The sequence below is a fragment of the Parasteatoda tepidariorum genome, chromosome 4 (genome assembly GCF_043381705.1).
Source record: "Parasteatoda tepidariorum isolate YZ-2023 chromosome 4, CAS_Ptep_4.0, whole genome shotgun sequence".
NCBI classification, from domain to species: domain Eukaryota; kingdom Metazoa; phylum Arthropoda; class Arachnida; order Araneae; family Theridiidae; genus Parasteatoda; species Parasteatoda tepidariorum.
The window spans coordinates 5,435,353-5,458,341 of NC_092207.1; the positions used below are offsets into that span (position 1 = coordinate 5,435,353).

The 22,989-nt window shown below is 29.0% G+C and overlaps 1 protein-coding gene across 3 annotated transcripts in view; it reads right to left on the reverse strand.

The window, feature by feature from the left end:
* Positions 1-22,989, reverse strand: part of LOC107443924 (TBC1 domain family member 30-like) — a 70,361-nt gene that overhangs the window by 21,097 nt on the left and 26,275 nt on the right. For all 3 annotated transcript variants that reach the window (XM_071179365.1, XM_071179364.1, XM_071179366.1), the window contains 2 exons: positions 22,575-22,633; positions 8,563-8,730 (listed from right to left, as the gene is read on the reverse strand). In XM_071179365.1, coding sequence (XP_071035466.1) covers positions 8,563-8,730; positions 22,575-22,583 — 177 coding nt within the window. In that variant the 5' untranslated portion in view covers positions 22,584-22,633. The remainder of the gene's footprint in view (positions 1-8,562; positions 8,731-22,574; positions 22,634-22,989) is intronic.

Consider the following 22,989-nt stretch of genomic DNA (forward strand, 5'->3'; position numbering starts at 1 on the left):
AATATATATATATATATATATATTGTATTTTTATTATTAAAAGTCATTTCATTCTGACAAATATTTAAATTACATGATTTTCTTGAATAGACATGATTTGCAAATAGCATCCCTATGTTTCGATACATACTGAAACTGATTTTTGTAACAACATGTTCTTCCGTTCAAACCTGCTCAACATGTCGTTCTACTAATCTCTTCGATTACAAACAGTTACTTATTTATCACCGAAAATGGCTACTAAAGTTTCTTTGTTTTGTTTCTTTATTTACAAACTTATTTCACGATTCTCATCCTCACTTACCAACATCTGATACGATGGCCTTATTTTAAGTAGAGTTCGTAAGGTCCTTAAGAAATAAAAATGTGGCAGGAATACTAAGATGTATTTTATTACGTTTATATTCACCACATCATTCAATATTTAATTTCAAAAACTTGTAAATTTGTGGTCATGAAATGTTGGGTTTAAAAATTTTAATTGCAACATTTGTGAAGTAACAAGTAATTTTCCAATTTAGAATTTAAAAAGAAGTTAGCTACGTACTAATATAAGTCCTGTCTTGAAACTATTAATCATGCATAAAATATCCTACTACCCTACATGGGGGCACAAGAATTTGCACTTCATAAGATTTGCGAATGATACTAAGTAAACTTGGTTTGCAGTAAAAAGAATGGATGTTATTTACACACTCATTTCATTAGTTTATTAAAAAGTATAATTTATTAAATTAAAAGGAAGGAAAATGTAGGTTTAAAATACTCCTTATTAAATAAGAGAACAATTGTTAAAGTTTTTACAATACTTTTTAACTCTGACATTCCTCTCATGAGAAAACTTCTTTTGTCTTTTTTTTATTATTATTAGTTAAAGCCAGCTTACGCATTCCTGGAATTTTTGCATTTTATATTTGAAATTTCAAAGTCGAATGACATGCACCCCTAGCCCAAAGAATAAAAGTTAAATAGCTGTAAGGCCGATTGCATTATATCGACATTATTTCGAAAAAAATTAACTACTCTGGTTCAATGAAATAGTTATCAATGAATCATTGATATTTCTGTTTCCTTATTACGAAATATAAGATCACAATTTGTATTCATAATTTCTTCAAAGCATGTGTTAGAACTATTATGATAGGTTATTTAAGTTGAAAAAAGCTTTATGTTAGGAAAAAAAACAATTTTTGAGATGAATATTCTAAAAAAGGCACGGTTTTTGAATCGATGACAAAAGAAGACATATCGAACATTTTCCTGACATGTAATATTTTTTTGAATTGTGCTGAAGTTGAGAAATAATACTTAAAATTTTGTAAGCAAGTTTTTTCAACATTATCCTTTTTAAAAGGGCAACTTTCTTAAAGTTAAACGGCAAAAGTAACTTTGAATGTTAAAATAAAATTATATGTCAGTCATTTTTGGCTAATTTCAAAAACAAAGCAAAATGTTATATTTTTTGCTATGCACCTATTTACTTTTCATTACTCAAATAAATAACAAACAATTAAAAAGACGATCTTCATTTTTTCTCTTCAATTTTCGAAAAAAAAAATAGTATGCTTAGTAAATGGACAGCTGTTCTGAATCGAAAAAAATTGGTTAGCAGAATATTTTTTATTTCTTAACAAGATTTAATTCTCAGCTAGCTAACAATTATTCTGAATTTTCTTTCAATTAAAACTTGACAATAATTTAAAAAGGAATTTTATTTTGAAGGAAAACCTAAATTAAAGTATTAAAAAAATTTATTAGTATATTAATGGAAGAATAATATACGTTGTAGCTTAAGGAATTATATTTTGAGGAATGCAAAAATTTAATTAAATAGTTGGTGAAATAATTCTGTGAAACTCGAGCAGACGGATAGTTAACATTTATTTTAGGATTGTGACTATATATAAGATGTTGAAAAATTTTAAAATGATTAAAAATGATGACTACGTATTCGTATCAATAATTATAAAATATATAATGTACAAATTGATAAACATCTTATTCCAAATTTATGCATATGTTGTTATTCAAAGAGCAAGCTAAAAAATAATATTAAAAAGAGCTGATGTATAATCGCATTCTATCAGAAATATGCTTTTATAAAATTCACTATTCCTTGAATAAAATGTTTTATTCAAAGCTCTTCATTGAATTACGAATAAATGTTTAGACTAAAAAAGAAATATCGTATTTTATAATTTAAAAAAAAAAGGATTAGCAATAGGTTATTAGCGAAAAAAGTATGACTGAAGTTTTACTCTACGCGCGCGTAAGTTACCTTCCTCGCAAGTTAACCACATTTTAATATTAATCGCCCAATTTAAATATTTTTTCATTGTCGCCAAATTATTATTTAAAAAATAATAAATTTTATTTTTTCGCTGCTTCTCTCAAATAAAAACTGCTGAAACTTTAAATTTTGCAATAAAAAATACATAGATTAATATGAGATAAAAATTTATACCTCATAATTCAAAAATTTTTCATTCATAATTAAATTAAATAATAAAAAGTAAAAAATTATTGAAATTTTTTTTGTATGAAATTATCTTTAGGTAAATGGGTTTTATAAGTGGGTGCAATTTTCTTTGACTTGCTTACTTAATTTTAAAAATATGACTGAAAACGCAAAAAGTGAAATTAACATTACTGTACTAAGATTACTACTACAATTAGCATTATACCAAACTTTGAATCTCTCTCCTGACCTAACTGAGGGGACCATTTTTCCCAGATTGCGGCTACCCCCTATATTTTGAAGACTAAGAATCCAAATATGTTTAAAAAAAAACTAAAAAACTACATGTTTATCCAGAGAAAGTACGTTTTTGTGTTCTATTTCGTAACTTAATAGTTAACACTAAATAATTTACATATTTGAGGTCACCCCCAGGAACCGTTAAGATTGATACTTAGTTTGTGAAAATCCAATCATTGGAACGAAGGTTATTCAGAGTGATATTTTTTTCCCGCAGACTGTACAGACATAGATATAAATATGAATACTAAATACATAAGTATAAATACGTAATTATATAGATATAAAGATTTTGATTATTTTTATGTATAGATTTTGATTATCTATATATCTATATAATTATACTTCCTGTACGAAATTTGTCAGCATAACAAAGCAGCAAAAACATGTCTCTACTATACATCACACAACGCTTATTCATCTGTCCAATAATTACCACCCAGTTATACCCCAGTTAATAGTGCAATAACCAGAAAATAGCTGGAAACCAGAAAATAGTATAGTAATAATGGAAACCAGAAAATCGTAATAATGGAAACCAGAAAATAGCAGACATAGTTTATCAGAAGAGGGTACTTTTTCTTCTCTGATCCCCTTTTTCTCTTCAAACCCGTCTCAAATATTGACCCAACACTTCTAATTGAAATAGTTATTCCTCTTCACCAAATGGCGAGGGGAGTTCTTTCCATAGACAGGCTGCATAAGAGATGGTTCAAGTTTTTAATGTGTTTTGGAAAAGTTAGACAGTGATTGCCTTGCTTAATTATTTCTTTATTTTTAGACACAAACTGATCGTTGAAAATAAATTATAAATCATTAAACGTATGTACTGCTTTTCGGTTTATCTTTCCCTCACGCTGCATGTATGCGATTGGTTATTCAAGGTGGGCATATAAAAACAAGCTGACATACAGTTTGGATTTTCTTTTGCTGTTAAGCATATTTCCAGATGCCGATATGTGTATTATGTTCTGAAAGGCACTCATTCGTTTGGAAGAATTATAAAAAAATCGTTTGATTAATGTGACGCAACTTTTGGTATTACGTATTACTGATGGTATTACGATAATTCGTACAGTTTTAATGAAGAATTTTAAAACTTATTTTCCGTAGTTCCAGAAAATATTTTTTCTAGTCGTAGCAAATATAGTGTATCAATATTCAAATGGATTAGAATTAAAAGATTTTTTTTCTACCACTACTTGCAGAAATTTTTAAACAGTATATTAATGGTGAGATAGAGAAATGATCATGCTCTTTTAATAGGTAGCCAAAATGCTAATATTGGTACAATGTATTTTACTAGTCTATTTAGTAGGGGAGAGTGGGGTCAATTGTAACAGGGTACGATTGTAACAGAGCTAAAATTTCGAGTGTCGGGTTCTAAATTTGNCGATTGTAACAGAGCAAAAATTTCGAGTGTCGGGTTCTAGATTTGGTTCCTAGGTGGCGCACAAGGTGTATTTAATAAATCTACATGTACACCCCTGCTGGCAACCATTTTTATGTACTTTTGAAAGAGTTACATCACAAAAGATATTTTCACGCTACGTAAGTACTTTTTTTGGTATTAGAATATTATATTGTAACAAAGTAATTTTGTTTAAACAAATAAAAATTATTAACCGAATATGTAAGTGGACACCTTAATTAACATTTCAATAAAAAAAAAGATTAGTTTTGCTAATTAACTAGCATTGTTTTTAACAAATGAAGCTGAAATGGCGTCTTGGGGACAATTGTAACAATAAGTAAAGGGACGATTGTAACAGCTGAAAATAAATAATCTTATGTTTACAAACCATTACTTAACTCTTTAAGAACCACCAATAGTTTCCTATATCATTTATATTATGTTGCATGTGCATTATTTTATTTGTCACCTTTCACAGCATAAATTAAAATTTTTAACCCCTTAAAGTTAAAAGTTTAACCCTTTAGGTCTCTGCTCATTATTATTTTTACTCCTAAAATATCACTACTATTTTGATCAATAAAAAAATATATCACAACTATGATAATATGTATAATTAACTATGTTTTAGTTGAATTTATGAACTGTTACAATTGACCCCGTAAGTGGGGACAATTGTAACAAGTGCACGACTGTCAAAAATTGTTAATAACTAATATAATAACATTTAAAATAAGGTATTTTTTTTTTTTTCTAGTAGAGGATAGTCTACTTTACTCGTCTGTCAATTAATACTAATAATATATTGGATTTTTTGTTAGTTAAAAATAGTTAAGTAAAAAATTTTACAATTTACCCCACTCTCCGCTATCTATTAATACTGCATTAAAACATCAGTTTTATAATAGATACTGACTATGGAAAGGGATTTTTCACGGTTCCTCGAAAGTGATAATCACCGGAGAAAATTGCTTGATTTGCGTAAATTTCAACTATACATTATTAACATTAATAAAATGCTGATAACTTGTGCATTGATTAACTTTTCGATGGGTGGATTATCAATAAATTTTGTAGGCTAGTAATTTTCTAAACGCTTTGGCTATTATTTTTTATAATGGCGGGCCGGCTAACCAAAAGATCTCCGTTCGATAGTGGATTTGTTTTTCTTTTTAGTTTACGTAGCCAAATTTTTCTACTAAAAATAAGCACCTATTAAGCACTTTTTAAGCATTCCAAAATTTTTTTAAGAAGTTTGAAAAAATATCGTAATTAGGATATGTACACTACTAAAATTTTTTTCTTCCTATATTCAATGCTCATATATACATTAAAAAACGCAAAATAATTTTCAAAGACTTTACATGATCATGATAAAATAATTAGTTTTTGACAAAACTCTTTTCTTGATTATATTAGCCACCATGCAAACAATTTATACACAATTTTTATTATATTCAATATTGAGTGACTAATTTTATTCTTCAAATTAACAAGTGCGTTAGTTAATAATGTAAAAAAAAATAATTCAAAATTAATTAGTTTAACTGTTGTTTAAAAAGGTTATTGAGTGTATTTTTAGATTTAATAGTTATTTATAAAAGCAAATTCAACAAAACATTAACTATAATATTATTGATTATACCGAATTTGTAAAAGAATTGAGCAAACTAAGAAGACCAAAATAAATTCATATTATAAACGTAAACTAGTTAATGGTTCGGAATAATTTTCATTATAATGTTTCACTTGGTTCAGTATTTCTTTAATAAAATGATTAAGAAATTTTGAAACAATTTTGAAATGTAAATACAATGAATATTGAAGCTATAAACATGTTTGTCGGAAGTAAATTATTATATGGTCCTTACACATAATGTTTAACAAAACTGAGATAATTGAAGTTTTTATAAAAATTATTTTTAAATCATATCATTAAGAGATGTGAGGGGAGAGAGTAATTATCGAATATGTCAACTTTGAAAAGGTACCCCAACATAGAATCGAGTTAATATGTCTTATAAAATAGTGAATTGGAATTGCATTTTTGTAGTGGTAGATATACTACAGTACTCCCCCACCTGAATTTTATTTGTGATAGAACTCGATGAACGGGATACCACTTGTTGAATCATTGCTGTTTTGTGCGAAGCCGGGAGAGCTGTATTAAGATCAGCGTACTTTTTGAGTGCTGATCATGAGAGCTGTATTAAGTTCACTGTCGTGGTCGCTCCTGTGTTCATTTTAGCAGTCGAGTGTATACGTTGTACGTTGTTCGTGATCGAAACAGAGAAGCAACAGCGTGAGGAGGAAAATGTCGCAGTCACAAGTAGCAAGTCATTTGTTCAATGTGAACCATCCATCGAATTAGGCGTGTCAATGTCAACCTTCATCCATGAAAAGGTACTCCAACATAGAATCGAGTTAATATGTCTTATATACAAGTGAATTGGAATTGTAATTTTGTTGTGGTAAATGCACTGCAAGATGAATTAAAGTTTTTTGAAATGTCGAATCTGAATAACATAAGATTTTTTGTTGCATTTAAAATAGTGAAAGTCCCTCATAAAATACTTTTTTAAAATCTTGCCTTTAGCACTAGAGGACCTAAGGAAGTTATTTTGACTGCTTTCAATTTCAATTATAAAAAAATGATGTATATAATGACTCAATTTCTTAAAATTTTGTGACTTTTTGTACAAGATATAATTTTTTTTATCGTTAATATTTACTAATAACTTGTTATATAACTGTAAATAGTATTAAACATTTTAAAAATTAATTTTTAACAAATTTATTTACGCATTCACAATCCAGTCATTTTTACTGCTTTTAGACAATATAGGTACATACTTATTTTCCGCCTTTCTAGTGTTACATGCTTTTAAGTTTTTTCATAAAACAAGCTAAGAGCTTTCAAAATTTTAAAAGTAATAATACAATTATAAAAAGTAATAAGTAAAAAAAAAGTAATAAATAAATAAAATAAAAGTAAAAGTTTTAAAAATTTTATGCAATTATTGGATGGTCCCTCAGGTAAAAATAATCTTACGATAAAAATCTCAACTCTTTATTAAATTGAATGAATGGAAGAGAAATGCAAATTTTGAGGATATGAAGTTTTGTGGTTCTCAATTGTTTTGGGGACCCTCCCCCCATGAATATACCCAATTAGGTATTGATCCTCAAGTCAAGTTCAAGGATTATGGTTCTGGTTTATTAATAGAAGAGTACAAGAAAGCCAGTAGCTCGCCAGTGACAAAGACGATGGCGCTTTGGCAAAAATGAAATTAGCAAGAGAAATAAAATCTTGTTTTACTATTAGGAAGAAAAACAATTTGGCAAAATGTTTAGTAGGTCCCCGTGATCAGCAAAAAATTCGAAAGGTTATTCAGTTTCATTTCAGAGGGCGGAAAAAGAAGCCTGCAGTTGAGAATGTCTTGCAAAATGCGGCAGAATTGCACAGGAGAATTTCACCTTCCTACTCAATCCAGCTCAGTATCCGCACAAACGGATCTGTAAATGTTTCATTAAACATGCACAATGATTGGCGCTTTCTTACTCTAAAGGACAGACGGTACGCCGAAATCGATTGTGAAAGCCACGCTTTTTGCATAATTTGTAGTGAAAATAGACATAGTGAAGAAAAAAATCTAATTTTGGAAAAGGGAAAATTAAACCCTTTAAAAACATTCAATTAAAAAAGCACCTTTAAGTGCTTTTAAAAAACAAAAATTAAAAAAAAAAACCCACCTTTAAGCACTTTTTAAAAACGTTTTGCACCATGTTTAAGTTTAATTGCACAAAGAATGGTAATTAGAAAAATTTAAAAATACTGTTTGAGTCTATAAAATTAGTGTCCTTTGAAGCTTTTGAGAGAAAAATAAAGCCTTTTTAGAAGCCTTTAAGACCATACTTAAATTTAAAACCTTTGTAGAGACTTTCTCAGACAGTGGGGAAGGGGAAAAGTCTGCAATTGCATTACATAATATTCACGCAAAAGTTTTTTTCTCGAATTAACTTAAAGATTTAGATGCGCACTCAAGAACACTTCTAGACAAATTCGATGTTTTTCAGCAGTCAACATACAAGATAGACAAGTGGCCTGGTATTATAGGTTTTACTTCTTTTAATTATAAACAATAAATTCAGTTCCGGATAATAGAGATCTACTTAGATTAGGTAGTCAACATTTCTGGATGGTCAGTTGGAAGGTTTTACTGTAGCAAGGTTTGACTCCACATGCAGTAAATTTTACCGTGTACTTAAAATTTAAAGAAAATAAAAGAAATTCAACATAGAATTCCATTTTTGAAAACATCGATTTCATATGTTATTCAAGTTAAACAAGAATTAATATTATTAATGTACAATGAAAAAGAGAACTAACTGAAAGAGCATCCTCTTCTAGAATAATAGCTGCTAACATATTAAAATCTTGACAATATCCTTCGCTAGGACTCCATCTTACATATGTTAGGAGAACACATTTCAAGTTAATTTGGTTTTGATAAGCTCCTTCACCACTAAAAGGACTGCAACCAGTTCGATGAAGACCCTGAAACGAAATTTTAGTATGAAAAATGCTTTTAAAGTGTACTTATGCCAGCAATTTCATTTACGCACATCAAATATGCCAAAAATTGTGAAACATATTACAATGCGCTTCACTATTAAGTAGGTAAAATTAAATTCTGCTTTAAAACAGGAGGTGGAAACAAAAATAATTTTGAGCTGAATCGGTATAGAAATTTTGGTTTTAATTCTTATTGTATCAATTAAAAATCACATAGTTTTCTTAATTAAAATATTTGTTTTTCTTTATTTATATCTTTAAGGTAGATATGGGTATTATTTTAAATAAGTACCCACTTCTAATCATAAATAATCAAGAAATTTAGACGTTTTGAGTCCAAAAAACTCATAGTTTTCAAAGGCAATTAGAATTGCTAAACACTCTGTTATTCTGTCTAATACATGTGCCCTTGGTGTTCAAATGACATACAGTGAAACCTCAGTTAAATGGACATTCTTGGGACCGAAAAAATTGTCCACTTACGAGAGTTGTCTGCTTACGGGAAGGGTATCCTAATAAAAAAGTTTAACACCGTAATTCGGTTTTAGAATATTTTTAATGATATAGAAATAATTATGTAATCTACAATAGCTATGTACAAAGATATTTATTTAAACTTTAGAAAATATTTTTTCTATACAAAAAGAATATATGAAAAAGTTTGATAAAAATACATAATTCGAGATGCAACTACAGATAAATGAACATAATTTTTTTATCAACACATAATAACCACAAACATTAAATGAACTTCATTAATATTATGGTTTATTACATTAATATTATGGTTTTTTGAACTAAAATTCAAGTTAGTCATGTGATACCGAATAGGCGCTTTTAGTCTTCAGTCATTTTCAATTATTAGTAAATTAAATTTTGTTTTGCTGGGCGGGATAGCCAAAATTTTTATGGGTTAACAATTTGCTACAATGGACTATCGTTTGGAGACAAAGGTTCAAACTGGTGCTTTTTGATCAGGATTATGATAAAATTTGTTGAGAGGCAAAATTTAAAACTTGCTTTAACTTGTCAAGACCATATTGTTTGAGGCAGTTAGGTTAAGAATAAAGCTTTAGTGGGGAAAAGATTTCCGACTATGGACAATCGTAAGAAGCAAAATTCAGGTTTCTCAGCCAAAAAGTTGTATTGGCCATAATAATTTTTCTTGCAAGTGGATAAACATAATTTTTAGTCAAGAACCAAAAAAAAAAAATTAATGCCATAAGGTTTTTTTATTAAGAATTCCCAGCATATTTCTTCCTTAAAATCTAAATTTCAAACTGATTTTTTATGTCAAATTATGTTGCAACAGAAAAGTAAAATTAAAATAAACATTTCCCCTCCATTATAATGTCGCTTTGATTAAATAAAAATAATTTAGTTTTGATCAATTAGTTACATAAAATAAATAATTTCTTTTAAAAAATTTTGTCAAAAATATTTTTTAAAAAAAAATACAGGATTGATAAGATGATAATCCATCAACTGTGATTTACTTAGTTACATTTTGCCTTTGTACTGCTTTAAAATTTTTTTCATATTTATTATTATCACTCTGCACGTAAGAAAACGTTACATATGTTCGTTTGAACATTTTGAAACTGTTTAATCACTTTAGCAAAATTATACTTCGTGATCACCCCATTTAAAAGATCTTAAAAAGAATGAGACATTATCTCCATCATTCTTTTTTTATTTTTAGTTACATAAATCATAGATTATATTTCAAAAATATTTAATGATCTGAATCATGATCTAAATCAGCAAATTCAAAAGCTTAATATAAATAACTCCACAAACTTGTTACAAATTTCATGAAATTTAAATCAAATTAATCAATCAATCAAATTAAATTTTTGTGACACACTTTTTTTTATACGCAAATCGCGTGTAAAATTAATTGCCTTTGAAGTAATTACGTTAAAAAATACCAAAAACTACAATAGTTTTATTTTAATGCGTTGGTGCCAAGACATGCATCCGCAGACGACGAACCCTTGCTATGAAACCAATTTAGAAACTTCAGTATTTGTATTTTAAAAGGCTAAAACTAAATGATTTCCTATAAAAATTCTATCGCTTTAGGTTACAAATTTCAGAATTTTACGAGTATTTTTCAAAGTTACAATTTGTTTGCTGAATAAAAATTTCATTCTTTGACGCAGAATTTTTATTAAACATATTTTTAAATTTTTTTTATTAATTAGTTCAAAAATCAGTGAAAATATTATATTTAGCATTTTAACAATTTATGGTTACGAAATATAGCATGAAACACTGGTATTTCTGCATTTCTCTGGTTTAAATGTAAAATATTCCGAACACTGCTCATTTCCGAACAATAATTTTTAAATTTGCGTTTATTTTGGTCTACGAAAAACAATTACTTCATTATTGATCTTCAATTTACAAAAGTTTAAATTAAAAAGTCTTTAATTTAAATATCTTTAATTTACAAAATAAATTATTAATTGATTTTTGAACATCGCGAACTGCATTTTTATGGATTTTATATTTTAGTGCAAATATAATTCTGATAATCTAAGATACTGTTTTACTATTTATTAGACCTTTTTCATAATTACAAAATATCAAACTATATTTTTGCTTGTAAATAGAGCTTCAGGAAAAATATGTTAAAGGGACACCGGTGTCCCATTTGTGGTGTCCAAGGGTTATAGGATAATTTTTTAAAAATTTTATTTTAAAAAATTATCCTATAATCTGAATCTAATTATCTTAAATTTGAGTCTTAAAGTTTAATAATTATAACGTTCTTCGTTAAATATTCGTGATTCTTTCCGATTAATTTTGCAATTTAAATGTTTGCAACAATTTTAGTAACTATTAAACTGGTTTTTATCATTAAAAAATAACAAATATATTTTTGCTTTGTAATTAGAGAGTCAGAAAAACTATATAAAAGGGACACCGGTATCCCATCTGTGTCTAAGGCCTATCGGAATTTTTTTTTAAAATTTTATTTTAGCATCTTAAATGTGATTCATTTCAAATCTAACTGTTTATAATGTTTTTGATGTTTTATTCCCAATTCTTTCCAAATAATTTTTCAACTTAAGTTTACAAATATTCCCCTCAACCAAAGTCAAATCATTTATCATTTTATGTTTACTATTTCAAAATCAAATCAAATAAATGTATAAAAAATTAGCTTCATTGACAAATGTCTCTTCGAGTACCTGGTGTCCGTAAAATTTATAACACGTTTTATTTCTTTGTTTTATATTATGTCTCCAATTATAAAAATCATTTTAAATTGCAGTATTATACTGAATTCCAACCTAAAATTAGCTCTAAAACTCGCACCAAGTCTCTTAAATGATATCTCCTTAAGAAACTAGTAAAAAGTTTAGCAAACAGGCAAATGTTAATAAAAGTGATAAATGATTAGAATTTTACGTAATTTTAAAAAGAGTAGGAATTTTATCTTTATAAACTAAAATGTAAGTGAAACGCAACTACACTGTTAATATTAGATAAAACATAGTATTAGTTTTTTCAGAGGGATTATTCAGAGGGATATTTCATTAAAAAAATCTTGATTTTTTTCAGGCTTATAATAAAAATATCATTTTTTTTTATTTTAAAAATGATACCATTTCAGAGTGAGATAGGTAGAATAAATTATATTTGAAAAATACCTGAAATCAATTTTTGGTCTTACAGCATTTAGATACGTTCTTTTCATATTTTAAGACAGAAACTGGACTTCTAGTTCATTTTTAAAAGTTAGATATTTTTGAGGATTTATGTTACCAAAAACACTTCTGAATGAATTTTAGCTCCGATCAGATGTCGACTTCTAGTTTCTTCCAGATCAAGAATATGTCATTCATTTGACACGTATCCAAAAGAATCGCTGATTAAATATCTTTCACATTCAACAAGAGTTTTAAGATGAAAAATTATATTTCAAAAGATAAGGTATTCTAATAAGGCGAGTTCATGTCATGGGATTTACATTCCGTTACATTTTCACGAATCACTTTACGTGTAGATATATTTAAAGGGCTTATATCTAGTCATGATAATGAGGAAAATTTTTAAAATAAAATTTATAGAAGAAGTTCCTCCATTGCATCACATTTTATCACAGTTTGTAACACAATTCCACATCGTAAAAATGTCATTCATCAAAATTCGAACAGGGTTCCTGATTGGTATTTTCGTATGCTTGCTTTCTGGTATGTGACAATTTAAATTTATATTTTTATGAAAAAGCATATGATTTGCAACATGTGTAATAAATTATGCTTTATATTTCCTTTGACATTTTATATTTTCTGTTTTCTACTGTAAGAAATATTTTTGATATCGAAAATCACGTTGCATTGAGTTTACAGATTTATTTTGGCTTCAATAAATGTTAAAATTATGCAGATTAAGGGTGGAAGGGTAAAAGGTGCATTGCCCAGCAGGATTGGATGATTTAAAATTTCCTTTTTGGCATAAATATTTCCCCTTCATATACTAAGCCGGTGTCAAAAAATTTAACCAGAAGTACCTTCTCAGGATTTTGCCGATATTACGCAACATTTCTGATAGATTTTTTTGTCAGTAGTAACTAATAGCACTTTCCATTTACTCCATCTTGAAAAATAACCAATGAGAAATTCAAAACACTTTATATTCGTTTAATACGTATTTGATAATATTAGTTGGGATATATCTTTAAAACAAAATTATTGATATAGAAATGATTATGGAAGTACAGTATAATTGTGACAAACTAACGATAGGTTCATTAACTAGTTTTCAATAATACGTAATAGAAAGGGTTCGTACAGGACATGCACGGAACGGCATGTAAAAATTCTGCAATGTTTTGAGCTCTGAAGGCAGACTTCCCAGCCCTTTATTATTAAAGGTAATAGGGAAAAAAATAATTTGAATGACTTAGATATTTTATATTCTCTCAGATCTTTTGAAAGCTTATAAACAAAAAAATATTACTAATACACCAACAAATTTTATTTTACATAATAAAGAGACATTACGATTTCTTTTTCAAGTTTGCAATTTGTAAACCTCTGGTGATACGCAGCCTGAAGTAAAATCCGTGCCGTACAAGCTGTAACTAACCTTTTTGAGGCGACCTTAAATCGACCTTAGAAGCGATTATTAAGGGTGACACGAACATCACCTCTGCCATTAATGTACTACTTGAGAGTCTGAATTATAGGGGGAAATCATGTCATCTTCAGTGGATCCCTGCACACGTCAACATCGAGGGCAATGAGTGTGCTGACCAATTGGCCAAAGAAGCCCGGGCAGACGATCAACCGGATAACACCGTCACACTTGTAGATGCAAATACAGAGGCCAAAAACAGACTTCGACCTCACACCTTTAAGAAGCCTCTTATCACTGACTTCAACTGTCCATGAACCTTGACATCGGTCACTGCAAGACCTAGAAATCATTTCACAGGGATGAAAATTCTACCAGACAAGACCAGGACATACGTTCCCAGCAGAAACTGCCCGGATTTCATGTTGACACCAAAACACATTTTCGAGTTCCCCGCACTCACCACACATGTTTTGAAATTTGGGATGGGTACCAATTGAGGACAATCGAAGAGCTGTTCTCTACAGTCAAGGTGTGTCGAAGCTGTCGGCCGCGATAGTCTAGACCTTTGATGTTATCTGAAGATCCATGGAAACGAAAACAACAACAACAAGCTGTAACATGTCAAGATATATCATAGCGCCGTTTAATCACAAAGCAAACACTAACTCTTTGATACAGTCCCATAAAAATTACTGGGTGTTAAGTCTGGGAAGCCGGTGTCCATGGAAAAATTCGGAGGGGGTGGGTCGTCATCTGACCCATCCTATCCAACTGCAACGAAGTTCATTATTTAAAAAATCAGAAACGTCTGTCTGATAATAAGTAGGGTGTTCTCTCTCATTGAGAAATGAGGAACGCACAAATTCCTGCAATTGTGATATTAACTACAGTTGCAGCATATCGATGAAGGAACACAGCCGCATTCACGACCATTGATAGTGGCATATTGCAGCCTGAACTTGGCATGTTGCAGCTTGAAGCCTGTAACATCACCAAATTGCATATTTTACGATAAAAAATTGTGGTGCTTCGTTGTCAGATAAAATTTGTTAACTTGTTGATAATATTTTTGTTGTTGCTATAAGCAATCCGAACCCCCGCAGGGAATTGGAATAAACTCTGCATATAGACAATATCTAAGTATTCCGTAGTGACACCAATGGAACACGAAACTCCGACATAAATTTTATAAAAATGTAAATTTTAAGATAATTGAAAAGCAAAGATAATTAATGGACAATTAAAGGCAAATTATAGATAAAAATCAGAAACGACATATATTCTAGTTTTTTCGATTATTAAAGCAAGATTTAAAATCTTGGCACACTGTGACTTCAAAAAATATATTTAAATGCAGAAGGTTTTGAATTTCCATTAATTTTTGTTAACTTTATAAAAATTACTTTATTTGTAAACTAGATATTTTTTTTATTAATTTTTTGTCAGTGAGAATGTTTTTAAAAAATGAAATATTCAATAAAACATGAATTACCATCTTTGCATTTTGGAATTTTAATATAATAATTTTTGCATTCTTTTTAAAATTCATTGAACTTAAGTTGTAAAACAATTAAAATTATTTGTAACAATATTAAGTAGATTTTTTCCAATTAGCCTTTGGCTGTGTGTGTGCATTGAGCGTTCAAGGTCTGTATTTGGTCTCAAACCACATCAATTAAGTTTATGAATTAAGTTTACAAATTGAGCTTATTCAATAATAAATTCAGTCGAAAGATTAAGTTTAACAATTATTAATGAATCTATAATAGTCTGAAAATTCAACTATTTCAATTTAATCATCAATTTAATTATTTTTTTAGAATAAGAGAAAATGGGCCTTTCTAAAAATAATTATAAAATCAAATAAATAAATGAAAGTTGTTGCATTTGTTTGCGCTTTGGTAACAGAAAAAATCAATATCTAAAAATTTATGTGCACCACAAAAACTATGTGAACTTAGTTTATATCAGGGTTGGGTTTTTGACGTCAAAAAGTAGTTTTTGACATGACAAGGGTATAATACTGGTTTAAACCGTCAAAAACCCGTCAAAAATGTCAAAAACTAAAGTTTGCCAAGAAAATATATAAACTTCAAAACTACCAACAGTTGCCATGCATTATATTGAAATTTAATTATACTATAGGTAATCAGCAGGTTTTAAAATATTTTTTAATTAAAATTAAGGTAAAATAACAGATTTAAAATCTCAGAAATTTATATTCAAATGCATGTGCAGAAAAATTTTGCACAAAAATTGTTTAAATATTTATATTTAAAAAAAAAATTTTTTTTTTTTTGATACTTAAGAAAATTAAAAGTTTATTACTATGCATTTTTGACATATAAGGAACATATAACTAATATTTATAAGGAACTTACAAGTTATGTTGTATAAATACAAACTTGATACAAGTGTATAAAAAAAATTTTTTAATGTTATACCGAATATCTTTATTATCCAGTATGTTAATTTGAATTTAAAAGTAGTTATATTTGTGAATAATGATAAATATAATTCATATTGTTTATTATATTTATTTATAATTATTACACTTATCATTTTAAAACAATTTTTACCTCTTAATTTTTTCCCCCACTTGTATTAAGAATACAAATAATGCATATCTTGAAAGCAAGAAGTAATTATTCAACAGCTGAATATTTAGATATTCAACAAAACTATGTATATAGTATTCAGCAAAATGAAATTCACAAGTATTTGGATAAACTAAATTTTCAGCATAGTAAATGAATAGGCTGAATATACTGTAAATCGACACTAACTACTCTGTGTATTTAACAGAAAGCACTTAAATTTGTATTGTCTTATGTTAAAAAGATTATTAAGAAGATTTAAAAGAATATTAAAAAGATTTTTCTTTAAAAGATGTCTAATGTACAAAACTGCTAATGTTTATCTTTAAAAATGTCTAATTTTTAGTATAATCTATACTATACACTAAATTTGGTTATAAATAAATTTCTTAATAATATCACTGCAGATTTTCAATAACACATGAAAATGAATACATAATATTACAAAAGATGTGAGCTTTCAAAAGTACAAGATTTTGGTTACTATTCAAAATATAAGTGTTTCTTCAAAATTTTAAATTTATTTTTTCTAGAACATATTTAGAAACACTATCCTTTATAAAAAATATATAAATTTTATGTATTAATTAAATTTTACATATGAATATAGGTTTTTGACATTTTCGACATTTTTGACAGTGAGGTTTTTGACGTGACGGTTTAAACCATGGTTTAAACTGTCAAAAACTGTCACATGTCAAAAACCTGCCAACCCTGGTTTATATTGGTACATTTATTTTTTTGCAGACACGTAAATAACAAAATATTGCAAACACTGCCATATTAACTCTACTTGACTATAATTTCAGAGGCATTTTATAAATCGTAATCGATAAAAGGTTTTGTGAGTTTATAAACAAAGTTTTTGATAATAGTTATATTCGAATCAGCTCCATCATCTATAACAGGGGTGGCCAAGCTCCTTGATAATCGAACCATTTTTCAAAACTTGAAATCTTTCGCTAGCAGCAATTAAATACATATTTAAGAGGTGAGCAAAAAAGGTATGAAAATTTTTTTTCATATAAAAAGTACAAAATATGTGTATGGAATTTAAATATATCAAATTTAAACACATTTATTTAACTTCTCTTGATAATTCTTTAAAATTTGGTGAATATTTGGTGACAGCATTTCTCAGTAATTCTTTGAGATGCTGGTTAGTTAATAATGATCGGTGTTTGGATTTCACGAATTTTAAAGTGGAATAAAATGATTCACATAAGTAAGTTGTTCCGAATATCAAAATAATTTGACAAGCAGCCTTTTTTTATTCAGGATACTTCGATTCTGGTACAAATTTCCAAAATTCAGTAATCGACGTCGACTTATATTTTAAATTTGGTGCTTGATCTTCCTGCATCTCTATTAATTCTAATTCTCCAGATGCTTTTTGGGTCATAATTATATTGGAAATGGAAAACACTCACCTTGAATTATGTTAATTTCAAATGGATTCAGAAAAAAAATCAAGAGACGATTTAAAGTATTTCAAATCTTGAAATCTATTTTGTAATTCCGTCAATATTCCTTCTAGCCTTTTTATATACTCGTTGAGTTTTTCTTGTTTAATATTGAAACAATTTTTTTTTAATTCGAGGAAAATGACAAAATGTTTTATTTCTAATGTCCTTATGAAAAAGTTGTAATTTAGTTTGAAAACTATATATATAACGTGAGAGGTCAGATATTATTTTATCTTTCCCCTGCAATTGTAAATTCAGTGTTTGCAAATGTTCCATAGGTTATTTCCTTTTTTTTATAGGTTATTTTCCTTTTTTTAATAGGTTATTTCCTTTTATTTTAGAAATGCAGTTATCGGATCAAACAAATCTAAAAAACAATTTAATACGTTGTAGCTAGATAACCATCTCAGAATGCAGAAGAAATTAATGTCATTTGGAAGTTCTTGGTCCTATAATTCCTTAAGGAAATTTTCGAACTGTCGACGAATTTTTGCATTGGTGCAAATGTAATTTACGATATGTAACACTGTTTTCATAACATCAGGATATTTTAAATACTTTGTAACGAGATGTTCTCGGTAAATTATGCAGTGAATCGGTATGAATTGTAGAATTTGAGAATCATCTCTTAAAATCCCAATAAGACCGATGTTTTTTACCCATCATTGCCGAAGCCCTATCAGTTGCAGTGCTTCCAAGTTTATTAAGAAGTACATCAGAAGTTTTCATTATGGAATCTAATGCGTTTTTAATATCGACACCGCAGACTCTTGAAGTGGCACTAAATCTAATAATTCTTCTCTAACAACGAAGTCAGGTAAAACAAAACGTATAAAAACTGCCAATTGCTAAAGATCTGTGATATATCTGTCGAATCGTCAAAGGAACGATAGTCATTTTGTTAAAATATAATAGCACAAAAATGAAAAGGGAACTCGGGTACATTTATCGAGAGCCACAAATAATCCTTCAAAGAGCCGCAGGTTGGCCACCCCTGATCTATAATAACCTTAGTAACGGAAATTGTATAAAAATGATTCTGTTTTACACAATATTAATATTCAATATATGATATTTTATACTGATTGTCCTTAATATATCTCTATATATTATTATAATTATGTCATGGAAGGAACCAATGTTTTTTAAGTATTTAAATTATTATTTATATGTGAAAAAAAACGAGTTACAAAAGAAAAACGAAATAACTGATACTATAGTATACTCTTTATAGTTTCTTCTGACAAAAAAACTGCTTTCCTCTATTTCAATTCCAATGCTTTCGGAAATGATTTGGATATTGAATTGTTGGAATTTAAATAAAACTTTTTATCACATGAATAAAAATACATTTCTAACCCTATATTGATATAGATATATTATACATTTAATTGTTTACATACCCTTATTTTTAAGGTCTAATTTTCTCATGTTTTCCATACACTAGTACAGATTTCGGACATTTACCATAATTGAACAAATTCATATATTAATTTAGAATCGTAATTTCTGATCAGCGTGTAAATTAGACCGTTCTGAATTTTTTTTTATCGCTTATGACTTTTCATCTTCTTAGTCAAAGTTTTGAGACCTGCCCCCCTTAAAAATAGTTTTCTACTGTACGCGGAAGTTGACAACATTATTGTTACCAAGAATGACCTAAATCAAGAGAATGCCGACTTTCACCGGTGAATGTCAACAATCACATAGTCGTTTTGGTGAATGTCCGAAATATTTGTTACATCCGATTTGATATTGATTTATTTGTTGATATTATTATATTTATTCGAGATTTTAATACCTGCTGAGGTTAGATTAGGAGAAACATCAGTGTTCAGAGTACCGAGCAAATCCACACTAGGCAGTATCACTTGACCTTTCAATAAACACTGATGTAGGTCATACAGGGTAAAAGTATACTGGGAAATGGTACATAACTAGACCAAGTGTATATTTCGGACATTTACCAAAATGACTTTGTGTTATTATCATGCACCGGTGGAAGGCAACAATCATCAATTTCGTTGTCACGATGGCTCAGGGGATAGAGCGCTCGCCTTACAATGAGGTGAGCTGTGGGTTCGAATCTCGGCGATGGCTGATCGATATGAATTCTGCATCCGGTTTGCACCGAACACAGTGCCGACGTGAAATATCCTCAGTTGTAGTCGGATCATGGGTTAGAGTCCCCTTTGCAGCCAGGCTAACCGTGAGAAGTCCTCATGATCTTCCTCTTCATGTAACGCAAATAAGGGTTAGCTCTCCGTCAGAAAGTCCTCCAAGGAAGCAAATTTCTCCCAATACTTGATCCTTCGTCTTCTAGATTGGGTCCAAAATTACAAGGCTACGTAGTTGAACATTAGCAGTCGTAAGCCCAAAAGTTGAGTCGGCTGTTCAAAAATTCATCATATTCGGCCATTTAACGTAACATTATAACAAGCCATGCATTTTTTTCTTATATACTTTAACACAGCTGCCAACAGTTTTTGGCAGAAGTTTTTTTTTCCAGTAACAGTAAAATGTTTATATTAATATTTATGTTTTGCTCAATAAATATGAATATCAAGTTACCCAAATTTTAACCCTTCTGAAACCCCTCAGAAAAGATGATCAAATAAAATTTGAAAAGGGGCTGATAGAATATTTACTACAAGATTAACTATCCCGGTTCTTGTTTCACAGCATGGGATTAGGCCCCGACTGGTTAAGGTCTGGTTTCTTAGGACAAGCGCCTTATCTGGGCGTCAACGTGCCGCTGACGTCAACAAAATACTGGTTGGTTAGCTCAAGGCCTGGTTTCTTAGAACTAGCGCCTTATCTGGGCGTCAGCGGAAAGTTGACGTAGAGCTGACGCCAAAAAAATACTTTTTTGTTAGCTCAGCGTGAGCAGTCGGTCCAACGCAGACATTATCTCTCATTGCGCATGCGTTAATAACGTAAACAAATATTTATTTTGAATTTGTATTGATTTTGTTATTGTCGACCAGTGTTTTAGAGAACAAATAATGACTTTGTCCAAGAAAAAACACATTATAGCTGAGCTAAATGAAGAGTGCTATGTTTAATGAAGAAGCTATGTTTAATGTCAAAATCAAAATCTTGGCTGATTTCAATGTGCTGTTGGATGTTGTCCGCCATTGCTTCTGTGGTTAACGTCACGTTGTAATCCAACTGCAGTTGAGTTGGACGGCAATTGTAGTTCAAGATGAGCGGTCGATGACGTATATTATCAAACTCACAAATGGACCAATCAGTGGTTAGCGCTGATTTCCAGCTGACAGCCTCCGGTCCTAAGAAACCAGGCCTTTAGAGAAGACATTAACGAATGGAATAATGATCTCCAATTGCCAAGAATCTGAGACATGTTCCCTCGTGTCAAAGCAGTGAATGATCTGTCAGAAAGACCTCTGTAGCTAATTCAAGACGTCTTAAAACGCAAAAGCAGCTTTTATTACAATAAGTCGATTGTCATCGCAAAACAGTCTCCATTTCTTTTTTAAAAAAAAGAGGCAAACAAATTAAATTTACAATGATTGTATTTATTAATTAAATGTATAATGTACTGTCTAAACTGAGCCAAATGTTTTAGTTACTGCTTAATATAGTTATCTTGTTATGAAAAACGGGTTTCTATTAAAAGAAAAATATTTTTGTCCTTGTCTTAGTGCGTATGAAAACGATATAGCTTAAAGATTAAATCAGTAAATCGTGCTGAGCAGAAATTGAAAAATCGATAACTGACTTAAAATTTTGTAAATATTCATATTTTTCTAGTCAGAACGTTACAGGACACGTGCACCTTCGATTTTTCATAAGTATTTTTTTCACATACATTCATTCATAGGTCTAGTATTTGAGTTATTAAAAAATAACACCTTAATTGAAATTGTAATTTATCAAATAGGAAGGTATGCAGTAAGTATTACTTAAGTATGAATATTAACATCGAAATATTTTTATTCGAGTCAAAAATTTGAATATTTCTTAAAAGTTATAATTATTTATAAACCAAACCAAAACTTGTAATTATTTAGGTAACTTGTAAACTTGTGATTAGTAAGGAATTCCTGCATTAATGAAGGATAGAATTTTTAATTGAATTGCACTGAGTTGATGACTTTCTAAAACAATTCTTGTTAATTATATGAGTTCAACATTTTTTATTAAATAGCGATAAATTTTTGAGCTTATTGAAATTATCATTAGATAATGAATATAAGTAATTAATGATAAAGATTATCTTTGCGAAAGGAATATTTTTCCTTATTATTGAATAAGGATGATTTAAAGTGTTAATCTATAAGCTCCTTATCTATAAGCTCAACGAAGTTCTTAGAATATCCCAATGAGTTAATAATCTTAACTTTGGTCAGCATTTCAAAATGTTTGGAGAAAGTGAAAAGGGCAGTACAATAAGCGAGCAATAGTTTAATCCCAAGAGTTGCATCCACGTTTATTAAGCCATGGACATAAATTCAACACATCAAGTATTAAGAGTTCTGAATTGTGTTAAAAGTCACATTGTTGTAAGATAATCTGGACATAATTGAAAACATCAAATTTTTAAAAGTGTGTTTCGAATTGTCTAAATGACACATTGTTGTAAGATAATTTGCATTCACAGTCATAAAAATTTGAAAAAGTGTAATTAAATGTCAAAAACTCTTACCCTGCTCATTATTCAAAGGAACTTTCTTGCATTGCTGAATGGATCCGAGAGAATAAAAGCTGAAAGGCAAAAAGTAAACTTTAGTTCTAAATAAGAATCTTTTTGTTGACAATACAAGAAATTTTCGCATATTTCATTCGAAGTGCTAAATTAATCGCGTAATTAAAATAATTCTTCGTATTAATCCATGAGCTCACGTAATTTTTTTTTCATGCCATGATGAAATTCTTACTTTATTTAAATAACTCTAGTTAATCCCCCCAGCACCTACAGCCTTTTTTAGGGAAATCATATGCTAAAACAAATTAGTTTTTTTTTTTCAACAAGCAGGAATAATTTGAAGTATTCTTTAGAATATTTTTTGTAAAACGCAGAACACATAAAAAATTCTAGTGATCAAAAAAATCCTTTTTTT